We start from the raw sequence: 22,910 nt of genomic DNA on the forward strand, positions 1-22,910 counted from the left end.
TGCTGCGTGCTGATTTTCCTGGTAACATCTGCTGACTTATGTTAGTTTGAGATTCACCTCACACTCGGAATCTCAGCTTTCTCATCTGTTCAATAGGGAGAAAGAAGGACAATGCCTGCCTCAGAGGGCTGGTGAGTGTATCAGAACAACTACTGCCTAAACAGTTCTTGTCATAGTATTTGGCACAGAGCTGGCGTGTAGTAAATATCATCAGAGCCATCTACACTTCTGTTATGTCTTTCAGGAAAACAACCCCTTAAAGTCTCTTTTGAAAAGAGTTCTTGATGAGGAGGCCCTATATCTATTTTTGCTATTTCAGACAGTTCTGCAAGTGTTCGGTGTGATTGCCGTGGCGGTAGCAGTGATTCCTTGGATCGCCATACCCCTGGTTCCCCTTGGTGTCATTTTCTTTATTCTTCGGCGGTACTTCTTAGAAACGTCGAGAGATGTCAAACGCCTGGAATCTGCAAGTGAGTATGAGGCTGTCAGGTTGGTGTGGCAGTGCTAGCTGTCCTCCATCCGTGCCGTAATTAAGGAGACCCCTGCAATTCTGCACGCCCTGTCCTCTGGAATTTCTCACTGAATTAACATCAGGTACTTGAACATGACGGCCACCATGAGTCGGTGTGGCCCTTAGGGCGGATGGAGCTGGTGGCCTGCCAGGTGCGTTTGTAGCATAGTACAAGGAAGGAGTGAAAGACGTATGTGGAAAAATTGTCCCCTGGAATGTGAGCCCCATGAAGACAGGGACCATTTCTGTCTTGTTCATGACCTTTCTCCTTACACAGAGCAGGCAGTCAATAAACGTTTCTCTTAGAAATAAAATATTTTTTCACGTTGGAACTAGAACTAATACAGAAGGAAAATAATCAGGGAATTTTTCTTCCCTGAAGATTCTGGAAATGACAAGGAAAGAAATTAGAGAAAGGAAAGGAAGGGTCAGAAATATACTGAAATGTCAGAAGTCATACATTTGGGAAATATATTACTTTTGCATACTTGAAAACTGGCTAATGAGTTGCAATTAAGTATTTGGAAAAGGTAACCGTTGTTGTTCTCAGTTTTGCTCTTTCTTATCAGTGGCACTTGGTATAGTGCCACGGTGTTTGAGATTTCATCCCTGGCTGCTCAGGTCATTGGACGCTGAAAATAATCCCCTCAGGAGAACATAAATTTATTCAGTTTAGGGTGAATTTAGTCTATTACTCTATTCAACTCCCTCATTTTGGAATAATGGGAAAAAACATTTCATGATTAATCACTCTATTCTACACATAATCAGGAGGATGAAATAATCCAGAGCTCATCTCATTATGAATGCACAAAGTAACATATTTTATTATGATTAAAAAATGAAAAATCATAAGGAGAGTAGAATTTTTTTTAAAAAAATGGTATAAGGATGATAGTGAGAAAGTAAAGGAGGTCTCAGATATGTTCCAGGAAAGGTTGTTTTTTCTAGAAGTAACCTCTTGATGTAGATTTTTGTGTTTGGCCATTCTCATCCATGTGGAAGTGGAGAGAAGAGGACCTGCTATGGTTTTTTTCAAGAAGCACTGTAGAATTTTCTCTCTTGAAGTATGGGACATACCATAATGCTTAAAAAAATTTTGATCTAAAGATTCTGACAACTTTGTCATGGCCCCTGTGGAATATTGGGGTTTTGCTGTACCCCATTTCGCTGTGACAATAAGATAAATATGAATGTTTCCTTCTTCATGCTCCCAGATAACCAAATGTGGTGGCTAGTTGATGACAACTATTTATTGTTAACCATTTGGGTGATGGGTCTGTGCCATAAATAACAATTACACTTATTTTTCCTAAGCAGCAATTGATTGTGTTTTTTGAGGCCACGACTGAAATCCCCATCAAAGAGAAGGTGGCCTGATTGCTATGGCTGGAAGGCATAAACCTCTTTCCTCTTCGTGCTTTAAAGAACTACCAAAGCCCTCAGACTTATTTTCAGATTGTACTTCCTAGCAGCCTCTGGAACCATAGGCTGACACTTATGCAATCTTAATGACAAATGTGCAGTTGATCATAACGGTTTTTTTATTTTTGCAAAAGTGAGTGTAGCAACAGTCAGTTATAGAGAAGTACTTAAAACGAGGATGGCATCTCTAGCCAGCTCTGTTCATTTGGTAGTGCCTGGATTGTGACGCCATATCCATATTTAGTCCATAAGGATGCTGGGATCCGCTAGCAGTTTCTGCCACGGGCATTGGCTGGAGGAGTGTGGTTAATCCAGGTGCCATGTGTTTTCAGGACATAGATCCTTGAGTCTGTTGTTTTTAAAAGAGTTTTCATGCCACTGTCCTAAGGACTTTGTTAAACATAAAGTGTTAATAAGAGGTACAGTGATGGAGAAGCCTATTGGATATTAGCTGAGTAAGATTTTGTGGTTTTCTAAACATGAGCTACAAAGTCTATGAAAAAAAATACATTCATGGAAGTCTTTAGCAAAAATTATTTTTCCTACAAGATTATTCTCCCTACAACACACTGATTCAGATTAAAAATGGGCCTTGGGAATAAGACAGAGTTGGGGTTAACACCCAGCACTCCAACAATGTCACTTACTTAGGTTAATTTAGTTAATCTTAGACAGTGCTCTTAATGCCTCAAGTCTGTTTTCCCTCAGTCAAGGATATAATAACTCCTGCCCTGTTGGGTTCTCATGAGGATTGCCTGAGATAGTGCTTGCAAAGTGCTCACTGGCCACTACCAAAGGCACTGGAACCTTGCACATGAGGGAATTAAGAACAGTAGTAACCGGAGGTCTCACTTAGTGTTCATGATACCCAGCAGCAAGGTTATCAGACCAGGCTGCAGCTCCCTGCCCTGCTCCTCAGAGAAGATCCTTTTAGGGTGACTTTCCCAGAGAATCCTCAGGCTGTGGCAAACGCAGCTGGTGATCTTGTGAAACGTGGGGTTGAATCTGTCTGAAGCTGGTGACTAGTGCCACTGATGCTATCCCAGTCTACTTCAGCCAACCGAGTCTGGGTGGGAAAAGGCAAGATAATACTGGAGCCTTGGCATGCCTCTCCCTGGGTACTAGTTCCTTGTCTTTGCGGACCCCAGGTCACCCCTACTGGCATGCAGCTCAGCCCTCAGTGGTGTGTGAAAGAAACAGGATTGTCTTTTCAAGGTACAGATTCCTGCCGTACCTCACTGGGGTGAGATAAAGTGTGTGACGTGGACTTTGGGTTCCCTGGTGCCCAAGGCTGAGATGATTCCTCATGGCTAAAGTTGACCCTGCCCTAAAACCCAGCTGGAGATAAATATCATCAACTCTCATAAGGGGGCTAGTGAGGAGTGCCAAGCTGAAGAATTTCCTTTAGGGCCTCTGCCTGCACGAGTACCACACCTTACTCCTTCTCAGTAGCATGGCCTATAATGTTTATGTCACGACACTGCCTTGTCTAGACACGAGAACACGGTTCTAGTGAGTTCTCTGAGCTTTCTGGATCTAGACTCTTGGCACTCTCTTGGTAGGGTGATAAGGTCTGGAATTTGCCTGCGTCTGCTCTGGGAGCACCCTGTTTCCAGATGGACTGAGTCCGAGGCTCTGGTTGGGATGTCTGCTGGGGCGTGCGGAAAGGCCTGTGCAGAGCTTCTGGCCATTCTTATTTGGAGCATGAGCTCAGTGCTTTTGTGTTTATATTACCATATTAAATGTGCAAAGTTAAAGGAAGCTAAAATAACAAAAGGTTACGCAGTATACTGAAGAGAGAACAGGGTGGGTGCCAGAGGAAGAGCCCAGACACACGCTGGACACTCAAAACCACAGAATCGCATAGGGCACTTGTATGAAGTAGGGACAAGGAGAAATGTTAGGTCGGGTCCTGGTTGGCGAATCTGTGTTCAGGGAAGGTTTTTTTCCTCAAAGCAGTATCACAGGAGAGGGCTCCTGCTGGTTACTGTCCCTAGTCAGCTATCCTAGTCAGGAAAGAACCCCAGAGAGGCACTGCAGGAGCAGACCCACAGCCCAGGTCTCCTTCCTGGCCCAGGGCTTCCCACCTTCTCTGAACACCAGTGCTTCATACTCAGAAGTTTACTCCTTCCTCACTTCTGGAACCATGGACTGTGGCTTATGGGGAGGCTGTGTGTCTCGGCACATTTATATATACCCCAGCAACCCGGCCCCAAACACATACAGTGCCCCTGTGTGCTGTGAGCACCTCGGTAGGGTACTGAACTGGCACACAGACAGGCACTCGGATGCAGGCTGAGGAGTCAGCCCCAGAAAAGAAGCTTGAGTTTTTCCCTTAATTTTTTTTTCACCTGTCATTTTATAAAAGATATGTAGCCTCTTATAAAATAAATTATCTAAACTTCTCCCAAACACCCCATGTTTTACGAACAGGTCTTCCCTAGGAGACATGCGGGTAGCAAAGTGATATGTCAGTGTTTCCTACTCACAGAGCACAAATGATTCATTCCCAGCAAGGATAAAGATGATGTGCTCCCACAGGCCCCTGTCCCAGTCCGGCCTCATCCGTGGGGAGAATGAAAACTGTCGGGAGTCATCCCTGCCCGGCAGTGGGCAGCCCACAAATCCCCTGATGTGCAGGAGCTTGGCCCTGGTGGTCATAGTATAGTGTGCTTGAAACAAGTCGCCAGTCATGGGACATCAGGCCTCAAACCAAAATGAAGTTACACGAAAGAGAATTAGCCTTTTTTCATTCTGTAAAGGTGACAGAGCAACTAAGGCCACAGTCATAGATTCTGAAAAGGTGAGGGCACTGGTACATGCCAACATGACCTCCAAACCTCAGGACAAGTTTCCAGCAGGACAGTTATAAAAACATATGACAGGCTCTTGGAGTTGAAGTCAAGACTGTTCAAAGGCCTGTTGGCTGGTCCGGTCCTACAGGCACAGGGCAGTGCAGTCCCCGGGTATGACGTGACCATAAAGGACTCTTCTCATACCATTGGGTACAGAGAGATACTCTAGGATTCAGGGAGGTGACAGACAGTCCATTCAGCTTACCATCGAGCACCAGTCCTGTGCCAGGTGCTATTCCAGTTATCAGATACGATGGCTATCTCCTGGCCATTAAGAAATTAATAATCTAAGGTGGGGACAGACACATAAAGAGCTAATTATGATTCAGTGTGGTGAGTACTCTGAGAATTATTTTTTTTTAATGCTATTGGCTCAAAAATCAATGAAAAATAATTTCTGCCCAAAGAGATGTCAGGGAAGAATATGAGGGGAAGGCCTTGAAGGAGGCTGTAGCAAAGAAAGAATAATAACCAGCTTTGAATTTGGTCATAGGTAAGATCAAACTTTTGTTTCCAGGTCCTTAAAGTGAGCTGTGGTTTGACCAGGAATCTGAGGGTGGACATGCAGGGTCCTCTCCAGGCCACTGAGAGCGTTTGTTTCTGAAATGAGAAGCCCCGTCGGCAGCCCAGAGTGTGCTGTTTGGTGGGAGGTGGGACCACAGAACACAGGAGGCAGCTGGTGTCCTTGCATCCAGCCTCATGAGCTTTCTCTGTTTTTTCTGTCTCTGTTTCCTCAGCGCGGAGTCCCGTATTTTCCCACTTATCATCTTCTCTCCAGGGGCTCTGGACCATCCGGGCATACAGAGCTGAAGAGAGGTTTCAGGAGCTGTTCGATGCACACCAGGATTTACACTCAGGTGTGTGCGCTTCTGGAAATGGTTTCAGCAGATGAGTTCTGCTGCTTTCTGTGACTCGACCTCCCCCATCAGGCGACCTTGTTGGCCAGCACCTCTGCCTTCCCCCCGCCCCAGTACCATGTCTTGCCTTCGCACATCTTCTCCTTCCCCAGCCCCTTTTGGAATCCCTCTGCCCATCCCCTCATCCTCCTCCTGCCCCCACAAACTGGCTTGCCGGAGTCCTTCCATCATCATGCCCTCTGGCTCTCTGTCCCTTTAGGGCAGGGATCAGCAAACTTTTTGCAGAAGGCCATCTAGTAAGTGTCTTAGGCTTTGTGTACCGTATTATCTCTGTTGAACCCACTCAACTTTGCTGTTGTAGCTGGAAAGCAGGCATAGATAATACATCAGCAAGTGGCTGTGGCTATGTTCTAATCAAACTTTATTTACAAAAACAGGTGATGGGCTATAGTTTACCGACCTTTGATTTAGAACATACAGGGTGGCAGAAGTGACGCAAGAAACCAATTTCCTGATTATCAGATTTGCGACCCTCTTGATGTCTATTATTTGTATCAGTGAAGTTTTTTCTACTTAGAAATTTCAGAATTTCCTCTAAATCTACAAAATCCTGGCTTGTCTTTCTAATCTTTATTGTATTTTGATGATTAAATGGCATTTTATAAACCACATGTAGATCCTTTTAGCAAGACAGTTGTTTAGATACAGCCCCTAAGCAATATCCAGTGTGTGCAGGGCCTTCTAGTAAGTGTGGAAGGTGCTGGTAATAACTTGGGAGCTGCTCTCTCTGCTGTTGGAAGACTGGGAACAGTTAAATGTGCAAGTGGGTGAACTTTACAGTAAGGCCCAGCACTACAAAAAATGCACTTATGAAACCATTCTTCTGTATCCTTTATTATGATTGTATTTCTGTTTATAAACTCTGGGTTGCATATTTGAATGCACCTTCCCGCAGAGCCACTGCACTGTTTTGCATGTGAGGCATCCATAGCCTGGTATTATTTAGCTTTCCCCTTCAGGTTCCTTGGGTGTGTGACTTTGTCCTACTCTGTGTAAAAATCTTCTGTGGCTCAGCTGAGCAACACGCTCTCTCACATTCGATGTGGTTCATGTGGTTTTTGTGCTTCCTCATCTTGCTTGTTACGGTTCGTGAATCCAGAGGCATGGTTCTTGTTCCTGACGACGTCGCGATGGTTCGCTGTGCGCCTGGATGCCATCTGTGCCGTCTTTGTCATTGTTGTTACCTTTGGGTCCCTGATACTGGCAAAAAGTAAGTACGGATGTGAATATTTATGGTATGATTACAATTTATAGCTGTGTTTACAGTTATTAACGTAAGCTCTTGCCAACTTGTCTGCTGTTACGTGCTGTTTGGTTCTAATGGGGTGCACTAAAGCATTCACGGGGAATCAGGCTGGGTAGGATTCAGTCCTGTGACCCATGGAGGGGAGTCATTTGAGTCTTGATGGGTTCCTTTTATTGTTCCCTGAATAGCTTGAGGTATGTGCAAATGATACTCTGAACATTCCTGGTGGTGTCTCTGGTGGTTGTGAGGAGGGAATCAAGTTTATGGTTAAGCATTTTGTCCAGCTTAGGGTTTTAGCTTTTAGCTGTCAGACTACTTGGAGCTATTGGCTGTAGTTGCCTGGTGCACCGGGTCGAGAAAGATTCTCAGCAGGAAAGAGCCTTGTCATTACTGCCACGTGGGCGTTGGCATGCATGGCAAGAATTCGCCATCCCTAACTCTTCCATAGTAACAACACTGAATGACAATATTTGATAATAGAACGATCAATGGGAGTCATACTTTAGTCTCAAAGGCACTGGCTTTGAGAACCCATTGCCTTGGTTTTTAGTGGTTGCATTGGAAGTAGAGAGTAGAATTACATAATGGGCTTTGAAACTACGACGACGAATGTCTGAAGAATGACATCATTCCTCTCGTGCTGTTTTTCAAATGCATGTCAATCCTGTTGGGATTAATAAACTCATTTAATAATCTTTCTGAATTTAGAGTGGTTTTGTTTTCATTGTATCGTGATCTCTATCAACAGATAGTAAAAGTGTAATGGTTACCGTCATCCTTACATGTAAATTGTCGAAACATCGTGAAGGGGAGGTAAAGTGGCAGAAGGAGCCAGGCTTGGGTTAGGAATGAGACTGACTTGATTCCCTTCTTGCTCCTCATTTAGCTTTGGATGCTGGGCAGGTTGGCTTGGCATTGTCCTACGCCCTCACGCTCATGGGGATGTTCCAGTGGTGCATTAGACAAAGTGCCGAAGTGGAGAATATGGTAATGTTTATCTTAACATTCTCAGCCTTCTCAAGTCTCCTAGCTATTAAATGGCATAAAAGCATTTCTTATGTAAAATATTAAAACTGTTATTTTTTCATCGTAACTAACAGAGTTTTTTAAGATCCTTCCACCATCTGTTTAAAGTTAATGTAAAATATACATCTTTTTCTCAGTCTTATGTATGCTATGTCAGCAGGTTTTATGTTCATCTCACGCTGTCTTCAGATGTAATAAATGTCTCTGTAGGAGGGAGGTTCTGAAATCCTAGAGAGGATATAAGCTAATTTCTTAGAGGCCTGTTTATATTTGTTTCTTACTGGGTAATTGCTCATTCCTAGTAAAAGAAGAATTCGGTATTTTGAGGTTGTTTGTTTAATTAATAGCCCACCCCTGCTCCCCCATTTTAGCTTTTATTCTCTTATGTGATGAACAGAAGGCAGCAGGCCTTGGGTTTGCTGGCGTCCCTTCATAGTGTAGCGCAAGGCCCCTCTTGGAAGGTATCAGGTATCAGGTTGTTTAGGAGGGCTTAATCAATATGTAAATTATTTCCTCTTTTAAATATTTGCACTTTCTCCTAAAGGGAGGTAAACAGTAAACCTATCCTTTTCATTATCCTCATAGAGAAGAAAGTGACTAATTACAGTGAGGTTCAATGGCCATTCAGTTTAATTGATCCATAGCAAGTGGCCCATCTGTAGCAAAAGATTATCGATCAGTGTGGCCATAAATATTCTTTTCTTTTACAAAATTATTTTTCTGTTTACTCAGATGTGTAAAGTGGATAAATAAAAACATTCATTACATTACTTCTTTTAGTTTTAATATAATGTCGAAGAAAGTAGTCATAAGTGAAGGTGTTATACGATGATGAACAAGTTTGGAAATCATTGAAGTCCTCATCAATCTCTTGCTTCTCTCCTTTGGGGATGATACGATCTGACTTAACCAGCTGCGTATAAAAGAAGAATGCTTCATTGACAATCTCTTAACATCTATAAACAAGACCCTCCGTTCCTATCCTATGTGGTTGTCATATCTCTTTCAGATGATTTCAGTAGAAAGGGTGATGGAATACACAGACCTGGAGAAAGAAGCACCTTGGGAATACCAGAAACGCCCGCCACCCACCTGGCCCCAGGAAGGAGTGATTGTCTTCGATAATGTTAACTTCATGTACAGTTTAGATGGACCGCTGGTATTGAAGCACCTGACAGCACTCATTAAATCAAGGGAAAAGGTTTGTTTAAACCATCTTGCCTCTAAAATTTCGGTTAAGGATTTGGTGCCTTATCTGCTTGCTGGCTTCCTTGTGGATGGGTCAAGGGGACTTTTCATTTCTCTGTGGATGAAGATTAGATCGGTGCTGACATAGATCAATCTGCCTTGGAAAATGACCATGGAATGTGGATGCCAACATTTCTTTCTTCATGCTGAGGGCTGCCTCTTGGTGGTCAGTGGTCCTTGGCACCAGGGCTCACATGTTATCTGACCCAGGGTCCTATAATTATTCATGCCCAGGCCTAGGAAGTCAGCCTTGGCTCCTTGTCACCAGTGCTCCCGTGTCTGGTTCTGTCGATCCTTACGTCATCGCATTTCTCAGATCCTTCTCTTCCTCCATTGGCACAGGTTCCATTCTAGCCTTCCTCCTTGCTCTCCTCTGTCCCTCAGCCCATTCCTTAGTCTTTCTTGCCTTTCTCCAACCCGTCGTTGGCTTTTACTCTGCCACCCTCACACCGCAGACTGTTTCTTTCTGAAACACAGATCTGACCCTGGCGTTGCTGCCTGCCAGCTCCTGGCCTGGGTGAGCTGCCACTGACCCGAGTATGGTCCCAGGCCCACCCTGGCAGGAGCTGCGTGGCCAGCTGTCACCACCAGGGGAGAGCCTGGAGTCCACCACCCCTCGGAGCTCAGAAACCAGAGCTGCAAGCCGGAGGCGGTAAGGGGCCTAGAGACTCACACAAAGTTAAGGAAAGGAAAGGCCAGAGGGGCTTGGGAGACAGACCCTGAGGAGGTTTGAGGGCTGGTTCTGCCAGCATCTATGTCTGCCAGCAATGTCCCTGTGACACTGGCTGGGGACCCTCGGCTGGGACTAAACCAAAGCATACCAGGCAGTAGGAAGCTCCTTTCCCGCCTGTGCTCCAGCCTCTACTCCCAGCATGGACACACACCCTCAAGTCAGGGTGCTCCCACTCTCCCAAAGCACCTGAACTTCTGGCTCCCAGCACACCCGCTGCCCCTCAGATGTCCCCGTGCTGCGCACTGGTTGGTAAAAGTCCCATCTTTAGAGTTGGTTTAAACATCTCTGCCCCTGTGAAACTCTCTCTTCCACATCTTGCAGATTCTTTAAGATAGCGTGTTTGTAGCGGCGTTATTCACAATAGCCAGAAGGTGCAAGCAGCCCAAGTGTCCACCGACAGATGAGTGGATAAACAAAATGTGGCATTTACATGCCCTGGAACATTATTCAGTCTTAAAAAGGAAGGAATTCTGCCATGTGCTACAACATGGAGAAGCTGGAGGACACTGTGCTGAGTGAAATAAGCCAGTCACAAAAGGACAAAACAAATACCGTATGATTACACTTATATAAGGTACCTAGAGCAGCCACGTTCATAGAGACAGGAAGTAAAACAGTTGGTTGCCAGGGGCTGGGGGAGGAGGAACGGGGAGCTGTTGTTTAGTGGGTGCAGAGTTTCAGTTTTGCAAGATGAGGAGAGTTTTAGAGACAGTGGTGGTGATGGTTGCATAACGCTGTGAATGTAATCGATGCCACTGAGCTGTACACTTAAAAATGGCTACGGTGGCAAATTTTATGTTATTTTACTATAATTTAAAAAAACGCATAAAATACATTGTGTGTATTTTGCCACAGTTTTTTTAAAAAGGTAGCATTATGGCATGATTTGTAATTTGGGGCCTGTATCTCACAGTAACCTGAGGCTTTCTAGGGTCTGGGAGCATTTCATATTCATCTTTGTTCCCTGGAAAGTGGCACTTTGCAGGGCACGTGGTGGGTGCTGAGGGACGGTTGCCTGCAAGTGAGAGATGTGCCGGTGGGAAGACACCATTGACAAAACACACTCCCCAGCCAGCTCCTGCGAACACTCCGTCCCCTAGATGGAAGCGCTCAGTACTGAAAAACTGCTCACCACCCCATTTAGTGGACGATACCCGTAATTTAACAAATAATACCCTTGTGCCATGAATCAATCTACCATTTACTGCCCAAATGATACCCAGGGAACAGCTTTAGTAAGTCACTTGGCAAAAGCTGGCTCCTAATTATTTCCACAGATCCCTTGTAGGTGTTAAGATGCTGAGGACGGCTATGTAGGCAGAACATTAACTGCAGCTCCTGTTAAAAGCAGCCTCCTTCCGATCCTGTTTCTGATGCCCTGGGAGGGAGGTTTGCTTACTTGCAGACGATGTAAACCTAGCTCTGTTCATTTGCACACATCTGAAATTTCCCTCAAAGCCGTAAATATGAATTATCTAAGAAACTCTTGTACAATTTGGAAAACAGATTTGTATTCTTCAGTCTTAAAACCTCCAAATCACAGGATTATCGGAGATTCTAAAATGTGTGAGGATAAATTGCATTTGGAGACTGAATTATAACTCCAATAACCTGACTTTTGATTTGTGTCCTGGCCCGCTATCAGTGTCACCTTTAGCTCCGTTTATGTATTTAGAGATTGTATCCAGGCAGTGTAGTCCTGAGATGACTTCACTCCGGGATTCATCTCCGCACCTGTCCCCAGCCCCAGCACAGCAGAAATGGTGCTTTATTCTCTTTCAGTCATTTCTTCTGCTCAGATTCCTGGAAGTAATAGTAAATAGGAAAATGTAATAGGTACTAAGTAGGTTTCTAATTCATAGAAGAAATAGCAAGTAAAAATAAAGAACCAAATGAGGTAAATACCACCCTGGGCTTCCTGGTTAGATTCTAAACACTGGCTGCATTTTTCATTTAGATGATTTTGTGGTTGATTTGATCATTTTAGAGAGTACTGGGCCATTTGAAAGCATTTTCCAGCTAGAGGTAGATTGATTTTGGTTTGATATTTTTTTTTCTTGCTCAGTGCTATTACTGGGATAATACATTTTTACAGATGTGTACTAGACCTTGCTATAATGTGCAGAAATATTAGTTTCCTACATTTTCTCCTTTTTTACATAATGTTTTCTCAGAAACGCCACCTCTCACACCCAGGTCACCCTGCTTCCCTCTAATCCTGGCTGTGTAGACCTTGGTGCAGGAACCAGCAGCATCTCATCTTCTGGGAGTGTGTTAGAAATGCAGACCCTCAGGCCCACCCAGCCCTCTTGGATCAGAATCACATTTGAACAAGACCCACTGATAAAGTCAGCTCTCTCCCATAAGCAGTTTTTGATGACTGATAATTCATGATTTCCAAGAAACTTCCTTTGACAACTTGAAATTGATCTCATGAATTACCTCTAACGCCTCTTAGGGTATAAAATGAACATGAGACTCTAGAAAGTCCTGAGCCACTTCTGACCTAACAGATTTTTTTACTCATATTCTGCAAATCATGAATTTACAATATAATTTAATTCTGTGTGGTTGCACTTTTATGCATCTATTTGCATCTTTCCAGTAGAGTCTGTGTTCTCTTATAGACAGTTTTCATCCTTCAATCTCTGCCCTGTTAGCTGCAGTGTTCCCTCCTCGCCTCTGCTGTGGGTGCCGGTTCTTTCTGTCAACAACTTAGTCCACCTGGCTACGGGCACCCACTTTGCTCAGAGACGACAGTTTCTTGTCCCACCCACTGCACATACTTACCTGCATCCAGCATGCTTTAAATGTCTGGCAATAGGATCCATATGGCAGGCCACTTCCTTTAACCACAAGCACACCACTCTCTACTGACTCCCTTCTAGCTGGACTGAGGAAATACAGTGCCAGACCATCAACAGAATGAACAAGAGGCAGACAGACCAGGTCTGAGCCCTATTCTGCCACTTACGGGCTAAGTTATTTAAACAGGTTAATTAATCTTACTAAGCCTCAATTTTTTCTTTTGCAAAATGAAAGTAATAGGACCTAATCTCTAGGGTTGTAGTATAACTTAAACAAGATAAGATGTGTAAAATACCTAGCATAGAGATTGACACAAAGTCAGTGACTGATCAAAGATAGTCGTCATTATCATAGGGTATAAAATGAACTTAGTCATTTAAAATGCATAAATTGCTCTGTGCCTCGTGAAAATGAGGGGTTGGCCATTTGCAATTATATCTACAGTTATAGGATTCATCTGCCACGTCTGTTTTCTCTGTCCAGCTTATTGTATACCTGAACAATATGGTAATAGATTTTCTGTAAAATTTTTAAGCCTGAGTTACATTCTCAGCTCTCTGTGGAATTCCTATTTTTCACAGGACACCACAGGTAATACCAATAACACAAAGGTGAATCCAGTATAGATCCTGCTTTCAGCATATGGAGTCCAGTAGAAGACACATAGTATATAAATAGCTACTCTGAGAGACCAAACGTGGTCACAGATTTTATGGATGTTTAGGAAAAGGTGATATGGCACCCACTAAGGGTGGGAGAAGTCCAAATGCAGGGACAGGTGGAGCATTTTCATAGAATTAGGCAATTGAAACAGATTTGTGCCGTGTGATTGGGGTTTTAGCTGCTGAAAAGGCATGAGAAAGGCATTCAGGTGGAGGGACAGGCAAGAGCAGAGGCACAATGACAAGATGTGACTGAAGAATTAGGTGCCTGCAGAGTATATGGGGAGGGGACTACCAGACATTTTCACATTCTGATGTTCAGTTCTCCCAGCCACCTGCTCAACCTCAAGGAAGCAGACTTGTGGAGCTGAAGATAGAAAGGTTAGTTGGGGCCGTTTTACAGAGGAGGTTTCCCAGTGCGAAATGCCAGGCACACAGCCATCCTTCGGAAGTTTAATCTGAGGAGGAAGTGAGCGCACAGGGATCATAGTGGGAAGGCACGGGAGGCAGGACGGGTAGGAGGCAGGACATAGCACCTGTCGTGTGCTCCTAGCGAGACGTAATGGGGAAAGCCATCGCATGGTTTGGAATCAAAGTAACGTTGATTAAAACGAAGTTATGACACCCGGGTTGGGGAATGTGCAGGAAATGGGCAGGAGTAGAAGTTGGTATATTTCTGGAGGGGAGTTTGGCAGTACTTAACAGCCTCCTTTGAAAATGTTCATACCTGTTTCTCAGTAGTTCCACATCTAAGAATTTATCTTAAGGAAATAATTAGGGTTGTTTGTAAAGATTTAGCTCCAAGGATATTTAGCATGGTGTTATTTATGAAAGCAAAATATTGGAGAACAGCCTAAACTCCACACATAGGGGATTTGTTCAATAAATGAGCATACTCATAGACTGTAATATTATGTGACCATTAAAATAAATATTTTTATGAGATGAAAACAGATTATAACAATATGTTTATATTGATCTCGTTTTATTTATATGAGTTGCATCTTTGGGCACACATACATGCATCTAGAAAGAAAATATATATCAACATGTAAAGAGGGTTCTATCAGAGTGCTGGGATTATGGCTAGTATTTATTTACTATTTAAATTAATTTGCATTAGAGCACAACTTTATAACACCAACGTCACAGGTTCAGATACCCATACCAGCCAGCCGCAAAAGAAAAAAAAGAAAGAAAATTCATTTGCACTGGTGATAATTAGGAAAAGAATTTGTTTTTTTAAAAGGTAATGCAACTTTGCACTCAGGTGATGGCTGCAGGAATTAATATAAGGGGATTGTGTCAAGAAGCAGAAGAAGTAGAGTCTTTAGCACCAGGCTGGAGTTGGAGAAAGCTGGTAGTCAGATGAGCATTTGAGCCTTTGAGCTTGGGAAGAAGTTAGAAGTTTAAAATGTAAAATGGGGAAGTCAGAAGCAGCTGCTGCTTTGAGCGGGGACTTGGGTCTTGTGCATTTTGAGTTTGATGTTTGAAGAGAGAGCCAAGTACAAATGTCTAACATGTTGATGTGATTGTCAGAGGTCAACCATGAAGGAGCAATTGCAAAGTAGATAAAGTAGGACTATCTCAAGGTAATCCTTTAGTGTAATGGGTGTAAACATAACTGATATTGGTTTTATTCTCCACAAGCATTTGATAAAACCCATCGGTGAACTGTGAAAGAGGTTCAGAGGCTATAGTTTAGATGACTTGGGAAGGTAGAGAGAAATAGCCAGAGCCAGGTTTTCTTTGAGTTGTTTTTTCTTTTTATCCTCAGCTGAGTTTGGAGCTCACAGTCCTGTGGTCACAGGCAGTCCTCGGTGTTTCCTGCCTTTGAGGGCCCATGCCAGCCATTTACCAATAGTCTGCAAACGTTTGGTTTGCACAGATGGATCAGTTTCCCATAGAGCTGATTAGCATGTGAGTGTCCACACATTCCCACAAATATGGCATTTTCCTATGTCTTGATGTGTGGTGATTTACACATGAGAACACCCAGAGGTGTACACAGAAACACACATAAGCCACGTGTGTATATGCACTAGGAAGTGCCTATTGCAGAAAATGGCCCATCTGTAAAATGTGAATTAGAACTTACCATAAGGTAGGAAATGGCTGTTTAATCTAATTAAACAATTAGATAAAGCCACTTTTCTTACGTTTAATTTGTATAAAGATAAATTTGTTTTTGAACTGCCATTATTGATTTTACAGATTAATTTTTAAAAATTTGATGGTATTCAAATGAGATAATATGTAAAATTCCTAGCCTATAATCAGTGTGTACTGAAGTTCAGTTTCTGTTTAAAGCAGTGAGGTTTTTAAATTTTTAAATTTTAAATTTTTACTAAATTAATTTACAAAGGATTGAAGGCATGTCTTATGCTCTTCGTTGATACTAGATTCCTAAATAAGGATGATGTCATCTCTTGGGATGCTCCCACCAAGGAATTTGCAGTTGAGCAAACTCGTTGGTAGAAATGCCAGTTTCTGCATGCAGGATTAAATGCACACGTCCAAAAGCCAGTTTTTACAATATAGTTTCATTCCTGACCAGCGTTATATTGAGTCTTTGGTCATATTGTCTGCGTACTTCATTTCTCTCTGCTTCAGTTTTAATAAAAGGAATGATACTTGACATGAATCTTTCCCAAGGGGCAATCAATCGTAGGTATTAATTAGTTTGTAAAATGCCTTTTGAACTGTTTAGATGAAAGGCTCCGCATGAGTAGCAAATGTTATTTGTGTTTTTGTTGATCTCATTATGTGTATTTTGGCTACTGGTTACTGTCTTTTAATACACTGAGACCTGCATTTTAAAATTTTAAGACGCTTCCTTTTGAGACAGAACATAACCAAATATTTAATATCTAAAAGTGATTTAGTTTCTCTACCAAAGAATAATTCATCTTAAATGATAGAACTGTGGAAGAATGAATACTTGTTTTGTGTATAATACTTCTGGCTTGAATTATTAACGTCTCTGTGAAATTATCTTAGAAATTCTCAAAGTTCGGAATACCCAGAGCCTAGAAGTAAAGCTAATTTAAAAGTTGTCTTCTCATTGGCTGTTTAGGAGACTGTTGGCTTCTCATTGCAGTAGATGGATTCTGTGATTTTTAACTCTTTAGACCGGTGGATCTCAACCTGGGCCAGTTGTGCACCCACGGAAATGTCATTTTTGTTGTCACAACTTGGGGGCTGCTACTGGCATCTAGTAAGTAGAGTCCAGGGACATTGGTAAATGTCCTACAATGCCCAGGAGAGCCCCCCACAGCAAAGAATTATCGGGCCCAGAATGTCAACAGTGCTGAGATTGAGAAACTCTTTTGGAACACACTCAGTACAACACTTCCTTAATTCACCTTCAAAATCCAAGGTTTTCTCCTGGGCTTGTTGCATACTGTTATTTTTAATCCTTCCTCCTGATCTTTCTGTAGGTTGGCATTGTGGGAAGAACAGGAGCTGGAAAAAGTTCCCTCATTGCAGCCCTTTTTAGATTGTCAGAACCTGAAGGTAAAATTTGGATTGATAAGATCTTGACAACTGAAATTGGACTTCACGATTTAAGGAAGAAAATGTCAATCATACCTCAGGTATGCAAGTCCGTTCTTACATGTTCCTTTTATAAGGGCACCTAACTTTAATTGCTTTTAATTTTATTGCTTTCTTTTTTTGTTATTGGATGAAAGGGTTGAGGCTTTTCTCCTTAGCAGAGCATATTTTTAACAGCAGGTATCTTCATCAGATACCAGGGTTTGTTTGTTTGTTTTCTTGTGTGTGTGTGTGTGTGCGTGTGAGTGTGCGTGTGCGTGTGCGTGTGTGCTCACGCGCGAGATTTAACAGTAACTTCTCCAGGTAGGTTTCTGGACTCAAACTTCCCCAGTTGTCATAGTTTTATCCATTGATAAGCTCATAATTCTGAGAATGAGATGATAAATGGTTTGTTTTGCACTCAAGAGGCACCTATAGGGAGACATGGATTTTAAGTGTATTAATGATGGAATTTTGCTGTAGGAAATAAAGCTGCCTTTTCAAAGGTGATTATCTCTGTAGAGGGCTTTCTGTGAAACCCTGGGGCTGTGAGAATTACAGAGCTTACAGATGCTTTGGGAGACTTTTAGAATCTAGCCATTAGTAAATGATTTTAACCTGGGAGGTGTCACATCATAGTGAGGAAGAGCTCGGGGAAAGGAATTCCATCTCTGCACACTGCAGCCTTCTCTTCCTCACTAGGCAGCTCATGGGGACCACTCTGAGAGCTGTTGCGAGGGCTGAGCCCATCAGTGCGTGGTCTTTACGATGGTAGAAGGTTGAATTGGCCATCTCTTCCTGGGCTTAGATTCTATTTTCTTTTATTCTGCTTCTTAGCAGAATAGAAGTGAGAATTTCAGGGAGTGCTCTAGAGATCGGATTATATGCACAATAGAAGCTCCTGTCATGGCTTTCAGTTCATCCATGCAATATAAATTCAGAAAGTCCTTATTCATTGAGCAGTTACTCCTATCCAGGTATGTAGCCATGGGCAACGTGTTCCCTCTCTCTGGTGGCCTGGAGCCTGCAGCCAGGGGGCCTCCCCGCTTTCATCCTGCCCTCTGCTTTGGCACTTCCACATATTCAACTCTCGGCTTTCTGTTTTGTGTTTCTAATTTGGGATTTTTTACATGCTGCAATCATTTGGCCATCAAAGAGAGCTGAGGAACACACACACTCACTCACTCACACACACTCTCATACTTGAGATGAGAAATACCAAAAGGAAACGAGAAAAAGGGCCAAACAAATGAGCTTTCTGGGCATGTGGATATAAAGAGCTCTTAAGTGCCCGTTTATTAGGGAGTGTATAGAACATGATACCTCAAGGCAAGGAGAATGTGGACATTTTATTTAGACATCAGTGTTACTGTAAGTAATTTTGAAATCAAGATATTCCTTTCAGAACGATGCAGTACAACCTCACACCCATTGGGATGGCTACTATTTAAAAACAAAACAAAACAGAAAATAACAAGTGTTGGTGAGGATGTGGAGAAATTGGAACCCTTCTACACTGTCGGTGGGCCTGTAAAATGGTGTAGCTGCTGTAGAAAACAGTATGGGGATTCCTCAAAAAAATTAGAGTACCATATGATCCAGCAATTTTGCTTCTTGAGTATATACCCAGAAGGATTGAAAGCAGGGTCTCCAGGAGATGTTTGTACAGTCATCTTCATAGTAGCATTATTCACAAAAGCCAAAACATGAAAGCAACCCAAGTGTTCATTGACAAATAAATGGATAAACAAAAGTGGTATATTCATGTAATTGGAATATTATTCAGCCTTAAAAAGGAAATTATGACACATGCTACACCATGGATGAACCTTGACGACCTTATGCCGAGTGAAATAGCCAGTCACAAAATGACAAATACTGAATGGTACCACTAATATAAGGTCTCTACAGTAGTGAATTCATGGAGGCAGAAAGCAGAATGGTGGTCTAGCCAGTGCCGAGAGAAGGTCGGAATGGAGAGTTATATGGTTTAATGGGTGCAGTGGGTTCAGTTGTGTAAGATGGAAGTCCTGTGAGTGGATGGTTGTGGTGACTGCAAAGCACAGCATGAATGTACTTAATACTGCTGAACTGTATGCTTAAAAATGGTTAAGGTGGTACATTTTATGTCATGTGTATTTTACAACAATTTTTTAAAAATTAAAAAAAAATATCCCTTTCAGGAGGAAGGGGAAGAAATTTTCAACATATGAGATTCCCTCTGGCTATGAGAAGCATGACTTAGTGGTTACAGTAGAAAATGAGAGTTCAAATTTCTAAGTTTTATATGTTGATTGTACCCATCTCATAAATGGGCCCAATGAAATTTACTTGCAGAGATAATGGGCGTGTCTGTAAGGTACTTTCGTGTCTTTGGATGAAAGGATCTAGAAACGTGCATTGTGTTACTCTTGGTGCTTTTAATAAGAAATGGTTGTGTGCTTGTGTACATAAAAGAACTCTAAATAAAGAAGTAACATTAGATGATTCTTGGCTCTGCCAGCAATGTTTTGGAAGCACATCTGAGCAAAGACTAAATATACCTTGACATCACCAGGTTTTGGTTCTGTTCCATAAGTTTACACCCTCCTTTTGTGCAAATGCTCTCTCTATATGCTCCAGAAAGCATGCTTGCAAAACAGTGCTAAGCTTTGTATCCATGTAGATCACGATCACCAAGCATTGTAAACACACAGCCTTTATTTTTTAACTTTATATGCCTTTGTTTCCAAGGCACAATGTTGATTGATGAGAGAAACACAGTCTGGAGAGACTGTACAATGTGTAAAGAGTCCCAGAAAATCATTCAGGAGGCAGCCTGGAATACAATCTTCCAGGACATGTGAGGTTCAATATAACCCACATTTATGTATTCCAGCTGTGCCCTATACGAGTTATGTGACCTTGATGAAGTCACTTAACCTCCAAGTTTGTCATCTTTGAGCTAGGTCTAGTAGTTACTGCCTCATGGATTTGTTACGAAGATTTAACTGGTTGAGAAAATGTTTGTCCCCATACCTGGTTCTTAGAAATGCTTAATAAATAGTAACTATTTATTATTAAGAATTGGCGTCCTGGCCTTTCAAATATTACTGCTACTTAAGTAAAAATGGCAACACATTCTAGAAGGACTTTACTTGTTAATTTCTATTTATGTTTTTGTGATCCTTGGTGATTTCCTTTAAACCAAACTGTTTATATAAACCTAAAGAGTGAAGCAGCCAAAAAAAAAAAAAAAAAAAGTGCACATCAGAGTTCTAAGGAAAAGCCTAACAGAGAAATCTAATGTTTTTTCCCACAAGGAACAAAAGGTGAGACTGTCACTTTTGTTTTGTTTTCTGACTCGCCTCCTACCCCAGTCTCACCAGCTTTCCTGACCACACCTCTGTACCCCACTAACACTTTGCAGCTCTCCATGAAGACCACTGACATTTGGTCTCAGCCTGGCCCACATCCCTGGCTGTTTCTGGCCTCCCCTTGAGGATGGGGAAGTACCTATCATTTCTATTGCTCCAGTAACTGTTGAAGTCCTAGACAAGCTACACAAGCAGTAGTAACTCCTAACATTTGTGGAATCCTGAACATGTTTTAGTTCCTTCCCTCCCTTCATTCACTTAATCCTTACAACAATTCTGTTTCATCCTCATTTGACAGATGTAAAAATTGAGGCACAGAGAGCTTAACCCGCTTAAGAAAGAGGCAGAGCCAGCATTCAAATTGAATTTAGGGAGATTCCTGATTCCAGATCCTGAGCCTCCTAAATGTTCTACTGGGGACTTTCAAACGGTTTTTACTATACTCTACAGTAAGAATTCTGCTTTGCATCATGATTTTATGTGGGCATGTGCATGCGCACACGAGAAGAAACAGAAATTTCACAAAACAGTATTACTCTGTGCTCTGATATTTTCTAATATATCCATTCTATTCTAGTTCATATAAAAGATGAAATGATGGTCACGAGCCACAAAATTGATTTCATGATCCATTGGTTGCACCTGCAGTTTGAAGAACACTGTGCCTCACTGTCCTGCCCCGCTTGGCTGGACTCCTGCTGCCTGTCAGCTCCCTGCAGGCACCTCACTTAGGTTACTGATTCTCACTGCAGCGCTGCAGGGTGGGTGGGTTATCTCCATTTCCCAGGCAGGAAGCTGAGGCCTGGGGAGATCCAGAACCTACCTTGAGGCAAACAGGTAATAATAAGTAGTAGAATCAGAACTCAGGACTGTCAGACTCCAAAATATTTTTTTTCGATAAATCTTTGTTGAACTGAATGGTGTCTCATCAGATATTTTACCCATTGCTTTTCTGTCCACCCCACTTAAAAAAAATTTCCCCAAATCATCACAAAAGACAATAAATATAGAACAAAGTTGAAATATCTCTTCTCCTAGAGCTTTGTCGCTCATTTGGACAGTCTGGTGATTGTTCGTGATTTTTTTTTTTTTTTTTTTGCCAAAACACTCAAGTGACACTCAGCACTAAGAGAAAATCATTTTAGAAACGGGTTTATTCATTTATGTGTCACGAGCTAATGAGTGTCAGGGGAAGGTACTCAAAGCCCTGCCTCTGGGAGCTCAGAGCCCTTCCTCTTACCAGCTCTCACTGGCTGCAGAGGTGGGAGGAGGCCTGTTGGCGGGGGACTCCCAGTTATTTGAAGGTTACTGGTCTGCAGTGCAGAAAACCTGCATACATCCATCTCCTCCCCAAATGAGTGGGCAGCAGGGTTGTTTGTGTCACAGCACCCCGAATGAGAGTTGGAAGCGACCACAGCATCCCTAGGAAGTTGGAGCAACCACAGCAGAAGGGGGACCAAGTGTTGTTTCTCTGAGAGTTGCCAGGTGTAGGCAAGTCCTGCCTGTGCCTTCTCTTCCTGGGTAGGGCAGCAAGCTTCTTCTTCTGGGCTCATCCCCGTAGTTTATGGTTCAAGGTCCCCTGTCACACTTGACCCTGCCATGAACAATTCAGAATTAGGGGATCAGTGACAGCAGGTAGGACCCGGGTAGGAATAGGCATGTGAGTGGTGACATACACATGGTGGGGTCATTTTAAAAAACAAGTGCTATATCCTTAAGAATATATTCCTCAAGTTGTGTTCAGAATTTCAGGAATAAGCAAACAGTGAACATACTTCTTAAATGATTTCTTTAAACAGAACAGGTAGTCTGCTTCCTCTGTGCTCATGACCTGAGGTGGTTAAATGCAGTCGCTGAAGAGAATACCGAGGTGAAAATGTTCAGGGAAGAGCTTGCTTATCTGAAAGGATCTGGAAAAGGATTTCAAAACTTTTTTGGATGGATTCTTTACACCTCAAGTCCCTTTTCTGTTGGCACAGAGAAAATGTTTTCAATTGAAGAGTAATTCCATGCAAATTCAACATTTATAATAGCACCTTGAGGGTTGGCACGTGTCAACAACCGTAATCTTTATCATGATTAAATGGATTCTTTTTTTTTTTTTAATATTTAATAGATTTTACTTTTCTGTATCAAAGCAAAAGGTAGGTGTTTTTTATAAACACTCTACTGCTAAGTCCTCTGCTATTTTGATATTTCTATTCTCTGAGTTTTCTTCTTAGGTTGAAAAGGTTAACCAGAGCCGTGTATCTCTTTAAGACTTTTTTATTACCTGGTTTTCTTTCCTTTTTTTTCTTCTTTTTGAGAACAAAACTCAAAGAGAAAAAGGTAGGTATGCTGTTACTAGTAAAGAAATACAATTGGATTCCGGCCTAATGCAGTCGGTCTTTTGTTTCTGTACACTGAGTCGTCATTAAAGCCCATGGAACTGCTCCCTGGAGCTGGTGACCTTTTAGTATCTAAAGAAGACTTTACACGACTTAAATTCTTTTTCCTTTGTAGGCGAACAGTGTTCTTTTCTTCTGAAAATGGATGATGATCGGTTCATTCAGAGGCTACAGGATTTAAAAAAACAAAACAAAACAAAAC

The 22,910-nt window shown here is 42.3% G+C and overlaps 1 protein-coding gene across 2 annotated transcripts in view; it reads left to right on the plus strand.

Moving 5' to 3' along the window:
- The window catches only part of ABCC4 (ATP binding cassette subfamily C member 4 (PEL blood group)), a 248,960-nt gene that overhangs the window by 192,929 nt on the left and 33,121 nt on the right, over positions 1–22,910 (plus strand). For both annotated transcript variants that reach the window (XM_063102130.1, XM_063102131.1), the window contains 6 exons: positions 320–470; positions 5,529–5,648; positions 6,808–6,918; positions 7,841–7,941; positions 8,990–9,181; positions 16,872–17,027. In XM_063102130.1, the coding sequence (XP_062958200.1) occupies positions 320–470; positions 5,529–5,648; positions 6,808–6,918; positions 7,841–7,941; positions 8,990–9,181; positions 16,872–17,027 (831 nt within the window). The remainder of the gene's footprint in view (positions 1–319; positions 471–5,528; positions 5,649–6,807; positions 6,919–7,840; positions 7,942–8,989; positions 9,182–16,871; positions 17,028–22,910) is intronic.

The sequence above is a fragment of the Cynocephalus volans genome, chromosome 7, assembly GCF_027409185.1.
Source record: "Cynocephalus volans isolate mCynVol1 chromosome 7, mCynVol1.pri, whole genome shotgun sequence".
Classification (NCBI taxonomy): domain Eukaryota; kingdom Metazoa; phylum Chordata; class Mammalia; order Dermoptera; family Cynocephalidae; genus Cynocephalus; species Cynocephalus volans.